The sequence below is a fragment of the Balaenoptera physalus genome (assembly GCF_965194825.1).
Source record: "Balaenoptera physalus genome assembly, chromosome: 8".
Taxonomy (NCBI): domain Eukaryota; kingdom Metazoa; phylum Chordata; class Mammalia; order Artiodactyla; family Balaenopteridae; genus Balaenoptera; species Balaenoptera physalus.
The window spans coordinates 88,165,332-88,189,472 of NC_138887.1; the positions used below are offsets into that span (position 1 = coordinate 88,165,332).

Below are 24,141 nucleotides of genomic sequence, written 5' to 3' on the forward strand. Positions count from 1 at the left end.
CCAGGCTCTGGGCAAGAAGCTTTTCATACAGTTCTCCCTAAAATCCCATTATACTGGCAGCATTCTATCCATCTTACATATAATTGAACAAAGTAATTATAGTTACATGAGGCCAACTGCTTCTTATAAAGTGTTAAATGCAGAAAACCCACCCTTTTGAATTCTCCCTGAAGCTAAATAAGTGCCTTCCCTAATTTTTCCTCACTGACTTGAGTGGTTGTTTGGCATTATGTACAGACTGACTCATTACTGTTTTATGCTTGGGCTATGTTTATTATAGAGGGAAAAATTCATCCTTAATTTACCTTTTGGAAGATTTATTTCTCCACTAGTCTTTCAGAAGACTGGTAAAATATTTTTCTGCTTTTTTTAAAGTTAAAAGGGATATAATTTTATTTTACTTAATTGTAGAGCACACACTCAGCATTTAAAACCATTATAATATGACAATGCATTTGTTTACCTGGTATAACCAATATCGAATTCAATTCAAGCTATACAAACCTTTGCTTTTAGAATTAATATGGCAATCTGATATTTTTAAGACAATATCCCTAGATCTGGTCCATTTACAGGAACCTGAGTAAATAATTTGTTCTAATGATAAGATTTAGCTTTTGTCTACTGTATTATCCTCTTTCTTCTCTCCCTATTCCAATCATCCCCATCCATGAATTATTACTACACAGCAGCAAGGCAAGGTTCTGTTAGTCTCTACCTGAAGCCCATTACACATAAAATGAGATTCAAACTCCCCATCATGGTTCATGAGATACTGCCTGGTCTTAACTCAGTTCTTTTGTCCTGTGGTCCAGCACACACCATACTGCCACACCAGCCACCCTGTAGTTAGTTCCTCAACAAGAGCAAGTTCTTTTCCTTACTGGATCCTCCACTCACGCTGTTCCCTCTGTTCTTCCAGGGCTGTTCCTTCTATTTACAGGCCTCAGCTCAAATTGCAACACTTCTTCACGGATGCCCTCCTGGCTTACTCTTTGTATATAGATTCCAGCCATGTCATTCGCTAACATTTTGCACTGTTTACTTCCTTAAGAACACTTAACACCTTTTACTATTTATTTGTTTACCTGTTATTATCAGTTCCCCCTTTAGACTGTAAGCTCTGTGAATATAGAGAATACGTCTGTTTTTTTGACCACAATACACCCAGTTTCTAAATCATTGGCTGGCATATATTAGGTGTTTATTAAATATTTGTGGAAAAAATAAATAGATATATAATACTTGGTTTCCTTGTGAAACCCTGGTGCATTTTTAATACTGTTTATGTTTTTGTCAATCTGCTTACTACTGTGTGACAGAAGTCAAAGAAATACCAAGATACTGAATGTTCTGCTTTTATTTCTTGTTATGTGGTTAAGTAACAACATTAAGATTTTAGGAGTTTTATAGTTGATTGATAGCTCTTTTAAAAACAATATTTGACCACACCCCTCCATCATTATATTCTAAAAGTAACAAAAATCATCATTCTTCTGTGTGTGCATTGCATTTTACATGAAGTAATTGCGAACATAAAAGAGAAAAATATACTTTATAGTAAACTCCAAAGCACATATTTTTTAAAAAAGATAACTCTTTATATTTTCTGAAAATAATACAAGAAATCAGGTGAAAAAAATGTGTAGCTATAAAAATTGTTCATACCTTTCATAGGTTGCTGGGGAATTTTAATGTTGATATACGTACTACAAATAATGACTCAATTATATATACGAAATGGTTGAATTGGTGTCTACTCTCTATATTACCATCAGTTAGAGTATCAAACTGCATTTATTTAAACTATGAGTGTGATAGATTATTGTTTTAAAAAAATCCCCCATGCTTATTTTGGCTATTTTTCATACCTCTTCAGGACACAGCCCATAATGACATATTAAGTAAGTGTTCCCTACATGTTAAATAAATGAGTGGCCATTGAATGTATGCTATTAAGTTGAGAATTGAAGTATACGTAGTAGCTGTGTGACCTTTCCTAAACCTGACCTTCACCCTGTCCCTATAGTATAATGCTCAGGAGCAGATACTTCGGGGATGTTTTCCAGCTTTGCAACTTATTGCCACTTAACCATCTTTTTCTATAACGTGTGAATAATATTATTTATCTCACTGGGAATTCTTCAGACTGCATATGCAATACTTTGTATCATAAGCACCCAGTTAGCTGGTTACTGAAACTAATTATCAGGCATGCCGATAAACCAGATGGCCATTTGTGATCTCTTCCAAAACCTTAATCAAGTAACTCTAAACAGCTTTTTAAAGGCCCTATCCGGACAAGGTTCTCTAGAAACTATAGTGATATGCAAAATGTATATGAGTTCAATAATAGCTAATAAAATCCAAAAAGGTATGCTTGGTTTATTCCACAGTTTACAAAATCTCCAGTGGCAGTTAGAAAATAATAAGTCTTATGGGGAGTTACTGATAAATGTTATGCTTTGGCATTATCTAGCTACATTCAGATATGCAGTGGTATCTTTTGTCCAATTACAGTGTACTTTTTCCCTTAATTTTACCTGTAGGGGTCACTGGTGTCACAGGGCAATCTTCCTCTCTGTTTAGGTTTTGATGGGTAATTACCTGCTGACAGGTAATGTGTTAGAGGAATAAGGTAATATATTCTTACAATTTACTATTCAGTAAGGAATTCATTAACATAAAGATTATGACCTAGAATATACCCTTGGGAAACTTTCATGTTGATATGCTTTTATTTGGAAGGTGAGTCACTATGTTTGCTAGTGGAAAATAGTTGACAGAAACTTCATTTTTAGCTTAGTTCTTATTGGATATAATTGTGGGGTTCAGTCAAATGACAATGAACCAAGAAAAAAATGAGTCATTCATTTAAAATTTATTAAACACATATATCTTTGAATGGCATAAGAGGTATGATTGTCATAAGAAAAATGCATTATGTAAACCTAGGTAATAGAACTAACTTTACACATTTTACTGGATATGTTAGTAAATTCTAAATAGTAGCCTTCATTTCATTCAGGTAGTTAATATATTAGAGACCACAAGAGATGCTTTCCATGAATTATTTAGTTGAGATGGTGACAATACACCTTTGCATTTCACAGTCTAACACAAACTCAGTTTTTGTATTCATATAATCCTTATATATATGGTATTTACCTAAGTATCAAATGTTGATTTTTTATTTTATTTTTAAATTTTTATTTATTTATTTATTTATTTATTTATGGCTGTGTTGGGTCTTCGTTTCTGTGCGAGGGCTTTCTCTAGTTGTGGCAAGCGGGGGCCACTCTTCATTGCGGTGTGCGGGCCTCTCACTATCGCGGCCTCTCTTGTCGCAGAGCACAGGCTCCAGATGCGCAGGCTCAGCAATTGTGGCTCACGGGCCTAGTCGCTCTGCGGCATGTGGGATCTTCCCAGACCAGGGCTCGAACCCGTGTGCCTTGCATTGGCAGGCAGATTCTCAACCACTGCGCCACCAGGGAAGCCCTCAAATGTTGATTTTTGAATAACAAGTTTCTAGTTGGTGAAAATGGCCCAGTTAGACTTATTATTGATTCTGCTTCTTCTCTTTGACCAAATGTTAAGATACTGACGTTAGAGACAAATTGAACTAAGTCCAATTTTCTTCCTTTTCTATAACAAAAAAATGATGTCAGCCAGAGACACCTTAAATATAGAAAGTCTCCACCCAACCCCTGACTGGGGAGATGTGTCATTCACAGGCAATTCTATCTCAGCTGTGTTGGTCAGAGAACAGTACAGGGAATCCATTGCTGCTATGTTTGTCTTCTGTGGGGAAAAATAATAAATGTAACCAAAAGAATAAAGGATGTTTAGTAATTTTCCACTAAAGTTTAGATTGGCAATACAGTCAGTTCAGAGAATTTTTTATGAACCTGATTTTGTTTTCTTCAAAGCCCAAATTGGCAATGAGACCATTCTAAATCTATCAGATATTTGTGTAACTATTATGGTTAGGACTGGGCCTATTAGGTTTTTGAAAAATTAAAATAGGATTTTAAGAGTTAATTTTTTAATTCCTTGGAAATTTCTTCATAACCTTTCTCTCTTTCACAATGAAAGGCAAACACTATCTTGAAGTTGAAATGCAAGTGAATTAATTCTGAAAAAAAAATAAATGTATTTGTACTAGAACTGCAAATGTTTGACAGAAATTGGAAAGTGGCTCTTGAAGAAACTCTCAGCAGGAGAACCATAATTAGTTTTAAGATTTACTTCTAGCGGCTTCTCAGACCAACAGGACTTTGTTTGCTATAACATCTTAAAGTATCTAGGGGACATTCAGGCTTCAAATATCAAGGGATATTATGTCTTACTCTAGTCCAAAAAGCTATGTGAAAATATGGTCATACTGTAAAAATCATAGAAAAAGTTCCCAAATAGAAGCCATTTAACTTGAGGTTACTTCTCCTTACTTGGAATAGATAATATATTTAGACTTTTCATAATCTTAAAAGTAATCTTTGTATAATTGTTTCTTACTCTATGGATTTGTATATTTATTTTGAGAAAAAGAAAACATATCCTCGTCCACTCTTTTTTGTAGTATGTCTTCTGGTTTTGGATATGAGATATAAAAATACACACAATGCAAATTAATATCAATTTTTTAGTTTACATAAGCAGTGATGGTAAAATAAATTATCCTTTTAATTTCACATATAAAATTTGTTCTAAAAGCTGGATTTGGTAAATTTTTCACCTCACTGGTAAAGGAACATAAAGCATATATAAAAGTATAAAATATGGTCTTTTTCTCAATGAACTAACAGTTGAGAAGAAATGAACATAAGGCAAAAATAATAATAATATAGTATTATGTGCTAAATGAATAGAAATATTAAATAAAAATAGGTATTTACTAAGAGAGGGAAGATATTCATATTTGTGACCGCCATCATGAACAAAAATTACATGTGAAAATATTTAGGCACAAAGTCAAGCCACAGAGAGTCCATGACTTCTCAAAGCTGATGATCATATACTTATCAATTCAGCTCCCTTATTCTGTAAGTGAGGAAACAGAGGGCCAAAATAGTAGGTGACTTGTCCAGCACACACAAAAAGTTAATAATAGAGTGTGCTGTTAGAATTATGAAGGTGGAAGAAAACGGTGGCAGCAAACCTGAATTGGTTTTCATGTCTATAGTAATAGCCCTGCCCTCCTTTCCTCCACTCTGTGCCTTGTTACTCAAATGTGTTCCAAAAATGCCTTTGAACTGTCACTGATTTGTTTAAAGACCTCTTCAAGGCTCCATGAGATATGAACTTAAGGCTGCCTTCCTGCCTTTCCTCTCACTGCTCTTCCCGTTCTTATACAAAGTAAATATAAGCTAACCTATTCTCCAAACACATTCTGAACATTGTGCCTTTGTGCACATGGTCCTTTCACCCTGTAAGCCTTCCCTCTTATCTCTTCAACTGCAAGCATATCCATCCTATGTTCAGCTCAAAAACCACCTCTGGGGTCTTCCTTAATCTCTTCCTGTTGAAATTAATCTCCCCCATATTTAGCCTATTATACCTCTGGGGTATATATCTATTGCTCCCGAAAAACTGAAAGTTCATTGAAGACTGAGACCTTCAATCTAGCATATTTGCATCATCTGCAATACATTGGGTAACTTACACATAGCCACAGAGAAGTAGCAATGACAGAGCAGTTCATTAGTAATAACAATAAACATATTGAAAATAGTTAACATTTATTAGGCACTTACCCAGTGGTGGTAGGCACTAACCTAATTGTTATAGATGAAGTCAGAATTTGAAGGCAGGCAGTTGATCCTTGTTTTTAGCAATGTGGACTCTGGGGTCAGCTGCTCAGGATTGAATCCTGATTCTACCACTTAACGGCTGAGTGATCTCTGTGTGCCTCAGGGATTTATCTATAAAATGAAAATATTGATAACATCTAACTCATGGGTTTTTTAATAGATTAAATTAGATAATTCATGTTAAATATTTAGAGTAGTACCAAGCACATAGCAGTGCTGATTAGGAGTTAACTATATTTATTATAGTTTGTTCTAAGTATTTGTTGAGTTAAATTAATTCAACCCTCTTGGGTAAAACACTTCTTACTTTCTCACCTCCTATCAAAATCCTATCCTAGCTTTAAGAACCTGCCCGTGAGCTAACTCCTCTGTGAAGTCATTCCCAATGCCACCAGGATTATTATTTTCACAGAGTTGTACACTTGTAACCTTATATAGCAGCTGACTATAAAGTTACTTCAGGAAATAGCTATGGTCAACTATAGTTGCAATAATGTAAGAAATTGCTATAGAGTTATCAACTTTTTCTCATGATAAAAAACATGATTGTCTAAACTCTTGTGTTTTGAATTCAATCTTTCTACTGACTTGCCTAAGTTATTCTAAAAACTGTTCTTGTGGTAGGTAGGATACTCTGAAAAACCTGAGTGGGAGTATACAAAACTCTATACTTGGTCACAACTACAGCAGAATTTTAATTTATAAATTGGAAGGAAAAAAAATCTCTCAAGGTACCCGGGTAGTATTAACATATCAAAGATGAAGTGTTTACTCAATACGCTAGTAAAATCCCAGTTTAATTCAATCTTTTCCCATGCAGGAATTGTTTTGGTATCTGAGGAACCATACTCAATTTTCTAGGTAATATTAAGGCATGTTTTTGATGAGGTAATCCATAAAAATGTATTTTCCTATAATGAAAAGTAAATATATACCAGGCATTTTCCCTGAATAAGATGAAAGGGATTTTACAATTGTCAGGACTTGATAGCTTGTTAGCCCAGCCATACTCCATGGTGTGGTTCAGGAGAGTGGCACAAATAATCAGCAGTGAGGTTGCAATGAAGTATTTTGATGTTGCAGAATTTGGTGATGCCTTTTGAAACTGAAACATAAGAGTAATCTAAGTCAATCATTGGCTAATGTGGCTTTTAGCACTGAAATAATTTTTCATCTCTTTTCTCTAGTTATTTAATGAGAATAATCTGTATAATATTAGGTATTATTTCATATTTTAGTGAGATCATACTTTAGTTGCACCATAGCAAACACAAATCTGCCTTGACCCAGTCCTAAATCTTGTGACATTGTGTGTGTGTATATATATGTATGTGTGTATACATATACACATATATATATTTAATGTCTGAGATCATCTTGACTTGTAAAATACTCATAGTGGCAAAGATAGAAAGAAAAAAGAGGAGAGTTGGATGTAAAATGAAAGTGGAAAAGATAAAGCCTAAAAATCCAAAAGCTGAGTTTTCTCTCAGGTTTCTCAATGAAATTGTTTTCTCTTGCACAGGCCACTTTCAGTTTCCCTGCTACAAGTGTGAGGAATATGAGAAAAATAATCTCAATTACTTCAAATTCATGTACCTGGATTTCATGACAAAAGGGTGTTTGATTCCACCAGTAATTCAGACATATACCTTTCAAGCCCTAGAGAATCCTTGAATCACAATGAAACAAGCATTTTATCAAGTGTCTAAGAGCCTCTAATAATAGGTCATTTCCTTCTCTTTCAAACATAATGATTTTCAAATATAAGCTCTACATATTTTGAAATCCATAAAAGGACATGTAGTGGTATGATTTATGGATACATCATAAATATTTGAGAAATTAATTTCACATATCATCTTTGATCTAATTCTAAATTCTTATTAATTTTAGTATACTCTTAGCACCCGTCAAAGAGAATAAGAGACAACACACTCAACCACTATCTCTTACTACTGTTAAAATTGGCATTGATCAATTAAGCCTTCTAAACAGATTCTTTCTTTGAAGTAAACTGGGCTATAAGGTAATCCTAAATATACAGTATTGAAACAGAGACAGGCAGTGCACCTAATGTCTTCATATCCCTTTAACATTCTTTTTAGCTTATACACAGGGCTGAATTTTTCTCACTCCTAATTCTCACTCCTGCCATTTCCTAGGATATGACACATACAAAATTACAGTAACTAAAAACAACGTTTGACAATGTGACTCAAGGCATGTTTTTTTTTTTTAATTAATTTTTATTGGAGTATATTTGCTTTACAGTGTTGTGTTAGTTTCTACTGTACAGAAATCATGTTCAATTTGAAACCATGGATTGAAGTGGTCTCTCCTTTTCATGAATAAACACAAACTAAAACCTAAAGTGTAACTTTAACAAGCTCCAGGCCAAAGGAGAATACAGACATATCATATCCTCCCTACTAAGAATAGCACAAAACAAACGGCTGACTTTGCAATTGACAGAATTTGCAGTATTCCTATTTTCCCCATAGTACAGAAGCCTCCACTTCTGGTAATATTATTAGGCTCCACATTTGATGATCAAGAAGCCAGGTGAAGACAATGACAAACAGAGTTGAGACAGGGAGAAATAAACTCAGAGAACGAGAGAGACAATGAATTTATAATCAAAAATTCTAAAACACGTGAAGGAATCAAATACCAAATACAGCTAAAACCAAATCAAGAATTGGCATATTCACTTCAAACTAATGGGATATTCCACTAAAGATTTTAAATATCTACATTTAAGATACTCAAAGTGATAAATGGAGGAATAACTTTTATTTTTTAAATGGGAAGGAATTATTTTTTTATTGAAGTATACTTGATTTACAATATTGTGTTAGTTTCAGGTGTACAGAATTATTTTTTTAAAGAAGAAAAAAAAAATGGCTAGGTATGAAAAAGAACAAATTCTATATATTTAAATAAAAGTCATGGTTATTGAAATGAAAAATAATTCTATATTAGACAAAGTAGAAGAGAGAACTAGTAAATTGGAAAGATAATTCAAGAAATTAAGAATGAAGGACAGAGAACAAGGAGAGAAAAATATAAAATAGAAACTCAAAATAACATGGTAAAAATAAGTCCAAATGTATTAGCTTATCGAAATATCATGAATGGCTCAAACTCCTCTATTAAAGGACAGATTATAGGTTGAATTTTTTTAAATATAGCTATAAGTTTCTGGCAAGAGATATGATAAAGTTATGAGGAAAGCTATGTTATGTCAATATTAATCATAAGAAAACTAGTGTAGCAATATTAATATCTGATGGCATATAATTTAAGGGGAATATTAATAAGAATATCATGTACAATAATAAAGGATAAATTCACTAACAAATGGTAACAATAATGAGCTTATTTGCAACTAAGAATTAAGAGTCTTAAATATTTAAAGCAAAACTGACACAATTACAAGAAGAAATGGATACTTTCATAATATTAGGAGATTTCAAGTAATGGTAGTCAAAGCACACTAAATATTAGTTAGAATACAGGTTTTTTTATTAATTAATTTTTATTGGAGTATAGTTGATTTACAGTGTTGTGTTAGTTTCTGCTGAACAGCAAAGTGAATCTGTTATACATATACATATATCCACTCTTTTTTAGATTCTATTCCCATTTAGATCGTTACAGAGTACTGAGTAGAATTCCCTGTGCTATAAAGTAGGTTCTTATTAGTTATCTATTTTATATATAGTAGTGTGTATATGTCAATCCCAATCTCCCAATTTATTCCTCCCCCCCTTTTCCCCCTTGGTAACCATAAGTTTGTTTTCTACATCTGTGACTCCATTTCTGTTTTGTAAATAGGTTAAATGAACGTATTTTTTTAGATTCCACATGTAAGCAATATCATATGATATTTGTCTCTCTCTGTCTAACTTACTTCACTCAGTATGACAATTTCTAGGTTCATCCATGTCGCTGCAAATGGCATTATTTCGTTCTTTTTATGGCTGAGTAATATTCCATCATATATATGTACCACATCTTCTTTATCCATTCCTCTGTCGATGGACATTTAGTTTGCTTCCATGTCCTGGCTATTGTAAATAATGCTACAATGAACATTGGGGTACATGTATCTTTTCGAATTATGGTTTTCTCTGGATATATGCCCAGGAGTGGGATTGTTGGATCATATGGTAGCTCTATTTTTAGGTTTTTGAGGAAACTCCATACTGTTCTCCATAGTGGCTGTACCAATTTACATTCCCACCAACAGTGCAGGAGGGTTCCCTTTCTCCACACCCTCTCCAGCATTTATTGTTTGTAGATATTTTGATGATGGCCATTCTGACTGATGTGAGGTGATACCTCATTGTAGTTTTGATTTGCATTTCTCTAATTAGGGATGTTGAGTAGCTTTTCATGTGCCTGTTGTCCATCTATATGTCTTTTTTGGAGAAATGTCTATTTAGGTCTTCCGCCCATTTTTGGATTGGGTTGTTTGTTTTTTTCATGTTGAGCTGCATGAGCTGTTTGTATATTTTGGAGATTAATCCCTTGTCGGTTGCTTCTTTTGCAAATATTTTCTCCCATTCTGTGGGTTGTCTTTTCATTCTGTTTATGGTTTCCTTTGCTGTGCAAAAGCTTTTACTTTTAGTTAGGTCCCGTTTGTTTGTTTTTGTTTTTATTTCCATTTCTCTAGGAGGTGGGTCAAGAAGGATCTTGCTGTGATTTATGTCATAGAGTGTTCTGCCTATGTTTTCCTCTAAGAGTTTTATAGTATCTGGTCTTACATTTAGGTCTATAATCCATTTTGAGTTTATTTTTGTGTATGGTGTTAGAGAATGTTCTAATTTCATTCTTCTAAATGTAGCTGTCTAGTTTTCCCAGCACCACTTATTGAAGAGACTGTCTTTCCTCTATTGTATATTCTTGCCTCCTTTGTTGTAGAGTAGGTGACCACAGGTGTGTGGGATTATCTCTGGACTTAGAATATGGTTTTGAACAGCAAACTTATGAAGTATGACCTAATAAATATATGAAGAACTCTGTACCCCCAAAAAGAATGTGTACATAGAATAATAATTACATTGACAATGCAGTAGATCACAGAGGAAGTATTATCACATTTCAAATAATTGGCAGTCAACCACATTCTATGACAATAGTCTAATGTAATTTGTACCAATTATTAAAGATCACAAAAAATTAAATGTCCTGTTAAATAACTCATGTGTTAAATTACAGTGGGAATTATAGAGGGAAACAGGAAATAAAAGGGAATAAAAATGTTTAAAATGTTATATATATGTATTCACACATATATTTTTGAGATATAGGTAATTATCTCAAAATCAATTCAATGCAGTTAAAAATATTTGGTTTATTTTATAGTATTATATGAACTTTTTTAAGGGGAAGGATTAAAAATAAATGACATACATTTACCTCAAGAAGACAAGAAAAAGAAAATAGAAGCAAGTGAATTAAAAATAATACCAACTAGTTGTAGTAATGATAGAATTTGGCAAGATGCATAAAAGAACATACAAAAATCAATATTGTTCTTATACATTATTGGCATAATGACCAAAATATCAAACTAATAACTAGTAGGACTAATGAGAAACTTTGGCAAAATAGTTGAATAAGTGACAAACAAATAAAAATCAAGTGTTACAAAATATCAATAATTTCCCTAAAGAAAAAATAATAGGAAAAAGTGATTCATTCAAAATAGTAACAAAATCCATGAGGTACTTAGGAGTATATCTGATAGTAAATATGCAGTGTATTCATGGAGAATGTTATAAATCATGATTGAAGGAACAAAAAATGAATAAGAAATATACTATTCTCATGGGTGGAAAGACTCAATATTTTTAAATGTCAATTCTCCTCAAGTTAATGTACACATTCAGTAAAATTCCATTAAAAATCAAGTTTTTCATGAAACTTGGTAAGCTGATCCTACAATTCATATGGAACAGCAAGGGGCCAAGAGTTACAGAGTTTTAAAGAAAAATTTATAGGAACTTGACTCACCTAATATCAAGATCTACTATAAATCTATAGAAATTTGGGCCATGTAGATCTACAGGAGGAAAAAGAGAAGCAGAAATATATCCATAAATATATGACAATTGGCACGTTAGAGATACACATTACAAATTCCATATTCCCACCTACCCTTCGAGAACCTACAAACATTTCCTTTACAGTGAGTCCCTCTATCACCCTGTGCCTCCAGTTACTGGGAAACAATGGATTGCATGTAGAACAAACAACTGAATAAATTTCTCTCTTCTAGGAGTTTAGAACTGAGATCCAGGTAACTCTAAGCAGTTAACCTTTGGACATACATAATCAGGATGCAAGATTACCATTGGAAAATTCTACTTTAGGGACCATGCATCTTGAAGAGCAAGTTGAAAGAGAAAATCCACTGGCAAAAAACAGAAAAATAAAGTAAATAAAATAAAGACTCAGAAAAGGGAAAAAAAGATGGGAAAACAGGAAAGTCAGGAGAGATTCCATTTCTGATGGCTTTTCATGCCCCGGCTTCTGTCCCTACTGATGCCTGTTTTCACGTCTAGCCCTGGGGTAGTGGTCTTGTTTCCTTAAGATATGTTTTTTTCCTGTGTGTTTTGTTTTGTTTTGCTTAAACTACTTTGAAAGGTTTTGGTTATTTCCAACCAAAGGGCTTTGAGTAATGCACATTGACTATTATCAAAATTCCCTTGTCCCTAACAATTAAAAATGATAATATCCAACTTTATAAAATATCATGAGATCTACACCTTCAGTGATAGAACAGCTTTATAGATACATAAGAGTGACCCCAGTGACATTTTAAAAATGAACAAAGAGTACATAAAGACCACTATTTAAAAATTCTTCCTCTACACCCTGTAAAAGTGTAAGGCTGGGTTGAAGTCACCAGAGGCACAACGCTTTTAGGGCAACTATGCTAGCCTTTTGCCATTCATTCAGTATGAACATATTTTGTGGTCTTAAATTATGGTAGTAGTTCTCTGGATAAGGTTCCAATGCACATATCCCTTAAGCAGAAATGAGGGGAACGCTGATCCATCGTCATTCACAGTGTCAGCACAGCACACCTGTGTGAAGTGAGGCCAAAAGCGATGGTTATTGAAAAGGCCAAAACTAGATGGAGTGACACTGGTTCTGCCTTAAAATGTCCTTGTCTCGTATTGAATATCTTGGGTCATTTGTTTATATTTTAATTTATTTTTGCTCCTGAAATACTACTGGCTTGTCTCATGATTGTTAAATGCCAGTAATATGTAGCTTAATTTCCAAAAAATTTTGTTTCTCTTACAAATGATGAGCAGCATGTACACTCATAACACAGCTTCCAGCAACATAACGCCATTATAATTTTGAGTAACACACAGTGGCTTCCACAACTTTTGCTAAAGTTTCTTCCATCTTGTTCCACTTTGACTATCCTGGGTGGTGGAAGTATCATGTCCTGTGCCCTCTGAATAGGCTATAGGCTATAGTATCAGGTTCCACAAAGTTATGGTTATCCAGTGTCAGTAATGTAAATGACTTCTTCCTAATGGATTTTGACCAGCACATTCTTTACAAAATGTCCCTACTTTTTAAAAAATGATTGCCCTCTGCAATACTGAATCTGCAAAAATGTTGCTCTTCTTTACTTAGGCTGACCAGGGACTGGTACGTCTGAGTTATATTCTACAACCCTAAGGACAAGAATTCTGCGGGTAGGTTATAGATGGCATTCACACTGGAAGTTTCCCCTTTTATTCTTGTGACACAGAGTGATATACACCTGCTGGCTAAGATATTTTCTTGGACTTTTAGGCTGACCTTAGCATTTTTCATCCAAATCATTTTACTTTTGAAAGTGAAAGGAGTGCTATTAATATTACACTGGGACATCAGGCATAAATAAACACTATACCAGTCACATCAAGATGTATTCTCATTGTAGTTATTATTTTGTAAAACGCCAGTTGTAATGAGGCATTTGGAGGGTTTTATTCTGATTTCCTTGATATCTAAAATTATTGTGCTGAAAAGATGGCACATTTATGAAATATAAGAAACAAAGTGCTTACAGGACCAAACATTCCTTTCTTTGTGCCACTTCTGTGCTTAGATCTTACCTCTATTGTTGAACTGGTCACAAGATATTGCAATTACTGGTCTCTAACTCCTTCGCTATACTCAAGCTAGGCAAGATTTGGGACTAGTGCAATGTTTGTGTCCTGGAAGGAAGTCAAAGTATATTTTTTGAGATCATTTGAATAAATTGAAAAGAACAGAATACTTTTAGGAACTTTCTTTTTTTAGGAGCATTAATAAAGATAGGATTATCTGTGCAAGATATATGGTATACTCATATCTCATAGTATGTAATGTACTTATATATTAGTATAGCACCATGCAGCATGCTAACATATAACTGCAATTTGTAAGATAACTTAGTATATCTGAACTGAAGGAACAACATGGTACAATGTTTAAGAGGATCAGCTCTGGGGAAAGACTGGTGGAGTCTGAATCTAGACTAGCATGTGACCTTGGGAAAACCAGCCTTTGTGCATCTATCTGTAAAATGGGTAAGTAATAACACTTCTCTCATGAAGTCATAAAACATAAATGAGTTTTTCACATAAAGAGTTTAAAACAGTGCCCAATTATTGTAAACACTCAAAAGTTGGCTATTGTGTTATTATAATAATAATAATTATTACAACTACTATTATTATTATTAAAGGTTGAACCTCACATGCATAGATCAATAAAGATACAGATGTAGATGTTATACTCAAAGATTCAGGCTGCAACTGGTTTCCTTACTTATTCACATAATGAAAAATCAACATGTTGCACTTAAATATTAATTTAAGCATGGGAGTAAGATCATGTAGGCCAAAGAATTCATATGGGAGAAGACAACTGACTTAAATTGAAGTCTATATGCCTGATCGCAAATATTAAAGACTATGAAATAAATATGAAGGACATTTATAATCTCTTATCTCATTTTCCTTTCCAACTTTCAAAGTGTAGAAATGTATTTAAAATATACCCACTCATATCTGTGACGGTAGGAAATAAATTATCTTTTCTTTAAGCTTTATTCTCTTTCTTAGGCAGGACTGAGAATTGAGAAACACGGGGAAAGTTTATGTGCATAATGAAAATTGAATTTTCCCAAAGATTTATGGATTAACTGGGAAGAGTCACTTAATGTATAGTAACAAAATATCAATATCATTTGTAGAATGTATGTGTAAAAATGATTTACATGTGTGATATATTCATAAATACCCCACACTAAAAATTTTTATAAACTGTACGTTAAAACCTACATAGAATTATTAAAAGTAGGTTATGGGTTATTTAAGTGTTTACAAAGAGAATTTCTAACCTCGTATAGTGATTTTTAAACTCTCTCTCTGCTATTATGTTTTATAGAGTGTGTCTTTAGGAAATTTTAAATGTTTCCACTCAGAACCAGCTCAACTGATGCATGATACTGATGAATTCTACAATAGACTAGACATGTATCTGGCTTTTCTTTAAGTCTTAAGAGACTAATTGCTAATGGTCTTAAGCTGTTATATGGCATGCTACTACATTTCTAGGCCATATACTGCTTTCCTTTAGACTCTGCCCCCCAAACAGGCGTATCTTTGTGTTATCATTTTAATTTCATATCTAAATATGATAAAATGAATCTCTTCAAAGAAAGGATAAACCCTTTATATATTATATTATATATATTCACTATGCATAGTATTAGTAGACTGTTTACTGCCATATTGTCATTTATCAGATCTTGGAATACATGTATGTATGTGTGTGCCTTTGTGTGTACATGTGCATGTATATGTGTGTGTGTTTCAGTATATATAGGTACTCTCATATGCTAATCAGGCAATTGTTTCCTTTTTAAAAATCCACTTACTATTTTTGCTAGTTGTTCTGTTTGCTTATCCTAAAAGTTGACATGCAGAACAGGTGTGAAATTCAGAGATCAGCCATTCTCAAAGGGCATGGCAGCAGTTGGGAAGATTGAATTTCTTACACTTGATATCTTGTGATGTTTGTTGGTTGTTAATCTACTAAGCTTCTTTATCTGAAGACATGCCTTGTTCTCTTAATTTTCACATTAGCCAGCAAATTAAGTTATGCGTTATTATTCTTTTAATATATAATCTCTATAGTATTTCCCATGAAATAGAATGAAGGGAATGTTTCCTGTGCTAGGAAGGATTAATAAATATAGAAAACTAATTTAATTGTTAAGAAGAATGGAGAGAAAGGATTTTTTTCTTTCTTTCCCACATCCCAGATCCACTGCATCACTCTGTCTTGTAGCTACATTCTCTTTGTCTTTTTCTACATTGTCTTTCGTAGTTTATGAAAACATTCCAGCTTTGCTTTGATTAAGTTTATTCATTTTAAAATCAGACCTCAAAGTATCCTGTCCACGTTTCAGGGACAAGATAGGAAGGAGACATCACTGCAATTCAATTCTATCCACAAGTATTGACTGAGGATTCCTATAAACTAGACCTTGTGAGGTGACTGGAGGGAAGAAGCCACGTTCCTGTCTTGAACAAGCAGATGGTCCAGTTAGTATAATGTCAAATACCTAGCGCATGCAAGGCGGTTAGTGTCATAAGAGACCTGAAAACGGAGAGATCTCACCAACAGAAATATTAGGAGACTTCAAAAGGATGGGGACTAAAACAGTACATAGAAAAATGTACAGAGTTGTGTAGGAAGAGAGGAGGAAAGATAACTGAAAGCCATTTCTAGACAGAGGGGCATACACGAGCAGTCACAGAGGAACGGATGAGCATGGCATGTTCTAGGGACAGCGTGACTTGCTTGACTGACAGAGGACTTGAAGCAAAGAGCAGTGGGAATTAGGGCTGCGTGGTTCAGACGGGGTGATAAGAAGGACGATGCACTGATTCCAACCAAGACCAGTAACTTAATTAGGCATTGAAATATGCTGCAAAATCAGATCTTTGCATCATCTCAGGAAAATAAAAGTGATTTCTTGGTAATCCACTATTGATTTACCCATGATACTCTTTACTTTATTATTATGAATATAAAGAGCTGAATATATTAGGAAAAGACTTAGGGATTTTTTCCCTAAATTTTCACATACTACATTGCTTCATATTTGACGAATGAAGGTAGTATGTATGCATCTAACAAATATAGAAATGACACAAAATAAAAATGCTGAACTTTTTAAAGAGTTGTTTGTTTATTAAGGTTTTAACACACTGTAATAATATTTCTTGTAAAACATGTTCAAGCTAGGCTGAAAGTCTAGTGAAAATTTGATTAGCTATTTAAAGAGGTTTGGGTAAAATTATGGAAATGTATTGTATTAATGACTGAATCTATTTTTAAAAGATGAAAAGTAACTTATGTTGCCATGAGTTTTATTATGAATTATTTCTGAAAGTAGAAAAAAATTAAGTAAAAAAAAATTAAGTAGAAAAAAATTAAGTAGAAAAAAATTAAGCAAATTAATTTAATCCAATAAATACAAGTAACTTTTTTAGTTGTTCTCTTTATGTAGGAGTACAACTGTGGAGATGCTGGAGGAGCATGGCCTGTCATAGTCCTTTCATACCTTGTTGCAGGATCAGAGTCAGTCCTATTCCTCAGTTCCACGGAATTGGCTAAGACAGGACTTAAATTAACAAACCACGATCTTTATTGCATCGTTCAATTTCTGTATTCACTCAGTGAAATTTTAAAAGGTCAGAGATCATGACATCAGAAATCAGTAGATGAACTGGCCCTGGGGATGACAGCTTTCCTGCCTGCATCTTTACTAGTTTTCCTGCTAGTTTTTTGTTTTGCTTTGTTTGCTTTTTTGCAAAAATTTATATGCAAAAATTGAGACTAATAAAGAAGACAACAGGTCTGGTGAGATAAAATAATATTCATGACTGAAAAAAATTATTAAGAAAGTATCATGAATGCTATTTGGGAAAAATACTTATTTCCCCAAATTTGGTCTGGATATTTTTAAGTTTTCCATTTAACCAGAAGACTGGTTTAAGATGACAAATAAAAGATGATCCTGTTTCTCTCACAAAATGGTGCAGAATATATATATATTCTTTGAAAAAATTCACTATCAAAATATTGGAACTCAGCAGGGAAACACAATTGCATTAAGCCAATGTTCTTGAATATTGAGAGGTGAATGTCATCTCATTGACCTATTTACTCTTACATTGAAAAATCTATTGAGATATTGGTGGCTTACACAGATGTGATTTTCTGAGATAGTTGATTTTACTACCTACACTTGCTTGACTCGCCAATTAATTTTTAGAACTTTGTTTCTAATAGTCAGAAGCCCAGCAAGATAAAAAGGTGATGGTTATTACATCACATTTTTTACCCACTATAGAAGCAGATGTACAATATACTCTTTTTGTTTATTCTGATGCCACACCCTTTTGGCCCTTAACCAATACTTGGGGGGACACAATGAAGGCAGCTATGCTTATAAAGTTGACCCTTGTCATGATGATTCACAGTCAGATCTTTATTAACCAGGGGCTGCCAGTTCTTCCTGAGATCCACTTTTCTTGTTCAACATAGTGATGTGACCAAAACAGGTTGCAAAAATCTACCTCTCCACCTGGCAATAGTTTCATAGTTCTTATGACTTTATTTCTAATTCTTCATAAGTAATGTTTGGAAAGTCAGTTAAATCACCAATTATTTCTTCTTTGCCTGCAGAGAGGTACACAATGGAGTATTTTAAATCCTTTGAAACTTCTATTGTCATATTACAAATATGCATGAGAAGGTATAGTAAGTTAATGTTACCAAAAGTCAAATAAAAGAGATAAAAAAAGTTACATTCTTTTATGTATAAGGGAACAATTACAGTTTGGGCACCTGTGTTCATAAAGTAATATAGTGTTCTTTGCATTAATAAGATATGGCATATTGACTGAAACTCTTAGAGGTAGAATGCAAAAACCAAGCCATTAGGAACTGAAGAAATGCTAACCCTAACTTCGTTGTAATCTAGACCTGTCAACAAAATTATCAAGACAGCAATTTTAGAGATAATATTCTAGGTACAGCCTACAGTATCCCACTTGTATTTAATGAAAATATGCTCTCTCAAACAATCAAATATTTGCCCTAAGTTCTACTTCAGGATGTTTGTATTTGTTCAACTAAAAAGTTAAAGTCAAGCATTCAATTTCAATGGGACTTAAGACAAGCATGCAATTAGGGGATTTGGAAATAGTTGTGTACCTAATGAAAATTAAGGAAATCATTTACTACCACATGAAAGTCAGTTTAAATGCTTCATTCTCATGTTGTCTTCCCATGCATGCATGTTTCTTAGGAGTGTAGGATGATATATACAAGTGTTAGTCATTGAATTTACCTTTACAGGTTAATAAACAGATTACTTTTTCTCTCTGAAGATCAATGTTATATTCTCCATAAAAGAAGTTCCTGTTAAAAAGAAATCACCCAAGTGGGCTCCCTCAATGTGACTTTCTCCCATATTTCTGGCCAAGTCAAAAGCATCAAAATACATATCGATGCCTCCTCCCTGAGGACTAGCCATTCGGGGTATCAAAGGAAGTGCTCTGCCATAGAACAGAGCACAAGGTTTTGCATATATTAGTCATTCAATAAATAGTTGTTGAAATCAATTGTATAAGCCTATTTGCATTACCACTATGTGGCTAAAATGATTAGTTCCATTATTTCACATACTTAGCCATAGATAATAACAGTAACTGAAGTCACTGCTCTACTGGATATTCATTTCTCTCTCAGTAGATCTCCATATCCACTTATTTGTCTCCTTAAAATTTGAGTTATCATTTAACAACCTGATAACTATATACTAAATATCACCAATGATTAGTTGTTGTTCTCTAAATGCACCTTGGGGAATAATTTATTGTTTTATAATGAGAAAAGTTAAAAATTTGTTTAAAGACAAAAAATACTACCAAGTAAAATAGTTCATTAGGAAATCTTTTTTAAATTATTGTTATCATTTAATGCTTTATGCTTTATAGGTACAAATTCATTCTGAAGCAATGCTTCTGGAACTTTTAATTTAAATTTCCAACTATGAATAATAGTTGACGTCAAAATTGTTCACCTGTGTTATACAGTCTCCCTTTAAAAGAGAAAAATATTGCTTAAAGACAGGCCATCCCCCAAATTTTGTAGAACTGAAAGATCATCTCTTGATTGTTTCAGTCTTTGTCAAATTTGGCTTATGAATGCCCTGGCTTTGTAGGTATGCAGGATATAAAACGTGTATGTGTATTAAGTGTTATTCAAGTACACAATGTGTTTCTTCAGGTTAAATCTATACATTTCAATATGCATGGGTGTTGTTCTTAAAAATATGCAATCAAAGTTGAAAGATTCCATTTATCAAAATGTGCTGATAAATGATACAGTGGTAAATGCAAATTTCATGGTCAGTATTAAAAGACCAAAAAAAAAGTCCTCTGCCATTGTCCATGTCTTATCTATTTTTAAAAACAGTAGAGGGAAAAATACACTCAGGAAAAAAAAAAATGAAGCTTTACTGCAAAAATGAATTCAAGAAATGGCACTTTAAGTAGTGAAGAGACATGAAGCATTGAAACTTCATAGCCTGCTAAGGAGCAACAGCTGTACCTAATTTCAACTTGACGTGCTTCAGATCTCATATTCATATAGGTATTTAATGATCCAAACATAATGGTCCTATATAGAATAATTACTTATATGAAGGAGCAAACTTCATACGCATTCCTTTCTAAATGATCCTTCAAGAGAAAAACTGCGCTGGCTCTTTGAACAACGAATAGTCTCTTTCACCAATCCAAATGTTTGGGGCTAAATAGCTTATCTTTTAAGAGAGAATAATAATAGTGCTGAGGTTACTTCTTTTTGACAGACTCTTTTTGTCTTCCCCCTTCCCAGCACAGCCAGTACAATGAAAAAACGTAGAATGCCAAGCCGGTCATTAAGTCATACTGATAGATGGTTACAAGAAATATCAGGAACAAAAGGAAATAAGGCATTTTAGAATTGGTGTATTTCGAAAGCAGAGATTCCCTTTGAGCTTGACTTTCCTGGGCAGGGAGACTGTCAGAAGCAGGGCTCTCGGATTCCTTGTCTCCTGAAGAGCACAGTGATTGTCCAGAGTTTATTAATCCTTCTTTTTCATTCCTTGCCTCTTTCATGTTCTCAAAAGCTTCACTGATTAAAATTGTTGACCCTAGAGATTTCTCCACACTGCGTTCTCCTTGTTGGACAATCTGGCCTATACATCTTTCCCTCCTACTACCTGATGTCACTATTCTTGAACTTTTGGAAACTTCTTCAGGTGTAGACGCAGGATGATGGTGATTCTCAGCACCCTGGATTTCACTTGTTGGATTACAATTATATTTTGATTTAGAAGAAGTAGATTGGAGAGTCATGATAGTAACTGCATTCTCTATAGCAGTGGCCTGTCCATGAGATGGCACTGAAGTTTTAACATGATGATTAGAAATGCGAGAGCCATTCTGAGAAGCTCTATTAGTGTCTGAGTTTAAAGCAGAATGAATAATGGCATCTATATTCGTTTTCTGTGATAATTCTTGGATCTGCCCATGATCTCTATTTTCTGGAAATATTTTTTTGTCTGTTGGTAACATTCCCAAATGTAAATCTAGTTTTGAGGCTGCTTTTTGATAGTCTGTAATGACCTGTGAGGATTCTTCTACAGATGTTGTATTTCCAGTGACACATTTCTTCCTGTCATGTGTCTTCCCAGGATTGTAAATAGATATGGTTTCTTCCTTCTCCATTTCATCTACATGTACATTACAAATACCTAAACGTGATTCCTTTTCAAAATCATTGTCATAGATTACACCTACTGTATCTCGTTGACAAAGGGTATCATGTGAATCATCATTTCTCCCTTCATGTGGATCAAACGCTGTTTCCTTTTCCTCGATGGGCCTGTCACTTCGTGCTGTCTCTTGAGGTAGCTTAGCAATTATTGCTTTTTCTCTAGCAGACATGCTTTCTAGAGTACTTTCTGATGTTGTCTTAATTATATAAGCTGTACCTGTTTCTGCTTTCTCAGTAATACCATGATCAGCTAGAGAAGACAGTTCACAGCTCGCTGTTTCTTGGCAGGTAAACAATTCTTCTGTAGGATTAGCTTTCAAACTCCTTGCATTATCTCTTTTTTCCCACACGTCTCCACAATCTGCTTGTTCTTTGGTCTGCTCTGTTATATTTGTCTTACTCTCTCTTGCTCTTCCCTGACTTTCCAGAACATTCCAACTTTGTTTATGCTGGGTGTTCTTATTTTGATCTTCGGGATTAATCCAAGCTGATTTTTCTTCTTCAACTTGGAAAAGATACTCATTCCTCAAAACATTTCTATTTCTTGGTAAACAAGCTTGACCAGGCATCCCTCCTAAAATAGTGCCTTCACTAGTCGAGAGATCAAGGTCTGAGGTTGTTAACGCAGCTTCCTCGCAGCTTAGATTTGTCCTTGGTGAATGAAATGTATCTGCTCTGATTGACTGGTCATGAATTGGGGTATCCTTACTCGGCAGAGCAGTTAGGTCTCTGTTACTGGCTCCCATCCCTTCCACACTTATTTCAGAGTGGCTCATCTTCCTTTCTTGGTCATGTAAGATTGACTGAAAATTTTTGCTGTGTTTTTCATTAACACCTAAACATATTCTTTGCTCCTCCTCCTCATTCTTACCATTGCCATAAGCTTTCTTGGAAGATCCTTTTTCTATAGATTCTTCTGAATGGAAATCCGAACGGAAATCACTTCTTAAACATTCCCAATCTTTTACTTCAGTCTTTTTAGCTTCTCCTTCACGTTTTTGATTAAGGTTGTCTGCCATTAGTTGATCTGCAGAGGGACAAGATATTTGCGCTCTGCCCCTCCCTTGGGCTGGATTAGCATTGTTATCCAGTACTTCTTTGCTACCAATATGTACTTGCACTAATTCATCACTACTAGTATTTCCCAATGATGGCTTGATTTCTCCCATATCTGAAGTAATTTCCTCTGAAGGTTGATAACTACACTTATTTCCTGAGGAAGATTTTTCATTGTGGTAAAACTCTCCCTTCAAGGATCTTTCTGCTGATGAACTTGAAGACAAAGGCCTTTTAAACAAGTCAGTGTATACTTCATCATGGATTTGCTTCTTCTGTAACCCCTCAGCTTTATTTGGAAAATTGACTGTATTCTTTTCATCTCTGGAAGCAGTACTTCTTATTAAATGTTGATTTATCTTAAGGGATGAAAACACAAAAAATAATGATCAAATGATTTTAAATATACAAAGCAAATTAGATAGGTTTCATTAACTTGGCTAGTAATTATCTGGTATATTTCCTTGATTCATTTCATTTGTGGATTTTTCACAAATTGTGGAAGCTGGATGTTTTGGGGGGATACTTGTAGGCTATGACTTGGGAATGAGATTAATAAGAAAAGGGGCCAAAATTAATCACTCTCTTTCCTAGCTTCCAAATATCACATTGTATTATTCAACTATTCTTGCTTGTCATTGCACTTTCTCCTCACTTAGAATATACACATTGATAGCTCCATGCTAATCAATTAGAGAGCAGCTTCCTAGATGCCCCTTTCTGCATTTACACTTGCTGTAGGTGCGCCTATTACAGTTTCTCTTATTAATATGTTTTCTGCAAAGCCTCTGCAAACTATTAATAGCAAAACGTCACTCAAAGAAAAGTGAGGGAGTTAATGTCTCTGCAAATTCTGTTTTAATGACCCTCTGCCAACTGGTACTCAAATGTATTTGAGCTCTTCAGTGATGCCAACTGTCAGGATTTAACAGTGAGCTGCCTGTGTTTTTTTTTTTTTCCTCATAACTGACATTTGCATGATCTCAATAATTATATGCAAATCTTACATTTTCCCCTTCTTCTCACATAAGGCTCATGTTACTTGTCAACTGCACAGCTGTCTTGTAAGCCAATGCCTGTGGGTTCCACAGATTTGGTTGTATTTCCATCTATTATAGAGCTTCATTGTTTTATGCATTAACATCAGCATGGAGCAAATTAGCATCTAAATTACAGCTCCCTATTCATTTATTGGATGTACAATCTCAGTAACTTCTAAACAAACTTTTATATTTGAGTCTGCTGATTGTAATGAGGTATATTGGTGAAGTATGTGATTTTTCAGGGCCCTTTCATTATATTCTGTGGTTTGAAAAAGATGGCGATGTTAACTTTCAGCTGGTGAGAATTCTCACAATGGGTG

The 24,141-nt window shown here is 34.1% G+C and overlaps 1 protein-coding gene and 1 long non-coding RNA gene across 2 annotated transcripts in view; one reads left to right on the top strand and one right to left on the bottom strand.

The window, feature by feature from the left end:
* Window positions 1-24,141, top strand: part of LOC309665762 — a 104,622-nt gene that overhangs the window by 12,221 nt on the left and 68,260 nt on the right. The window lies entirely within an intron of this gene.
* Window positions 9,333-24,141, bottom strand: part of PPP1R3A (protein phosphatase 1 regulatory subunit 3A) — a 64,663-nt gene continuing 49,854 nt past the window's right edge. Inside the window, exon 4 of the mRNA XM_082472281.1 lies at window positions 9,333-23,137. Within this exon, the coding sequence (XP_082328407.1) occupies window positions 20,756-23,137 (2,382 nt within the window). The 3' untranslated portion in view covers window positions 9,333-20,755. The remainder of the gene's footprint in view (window positions 23,138-24,141) is intronic.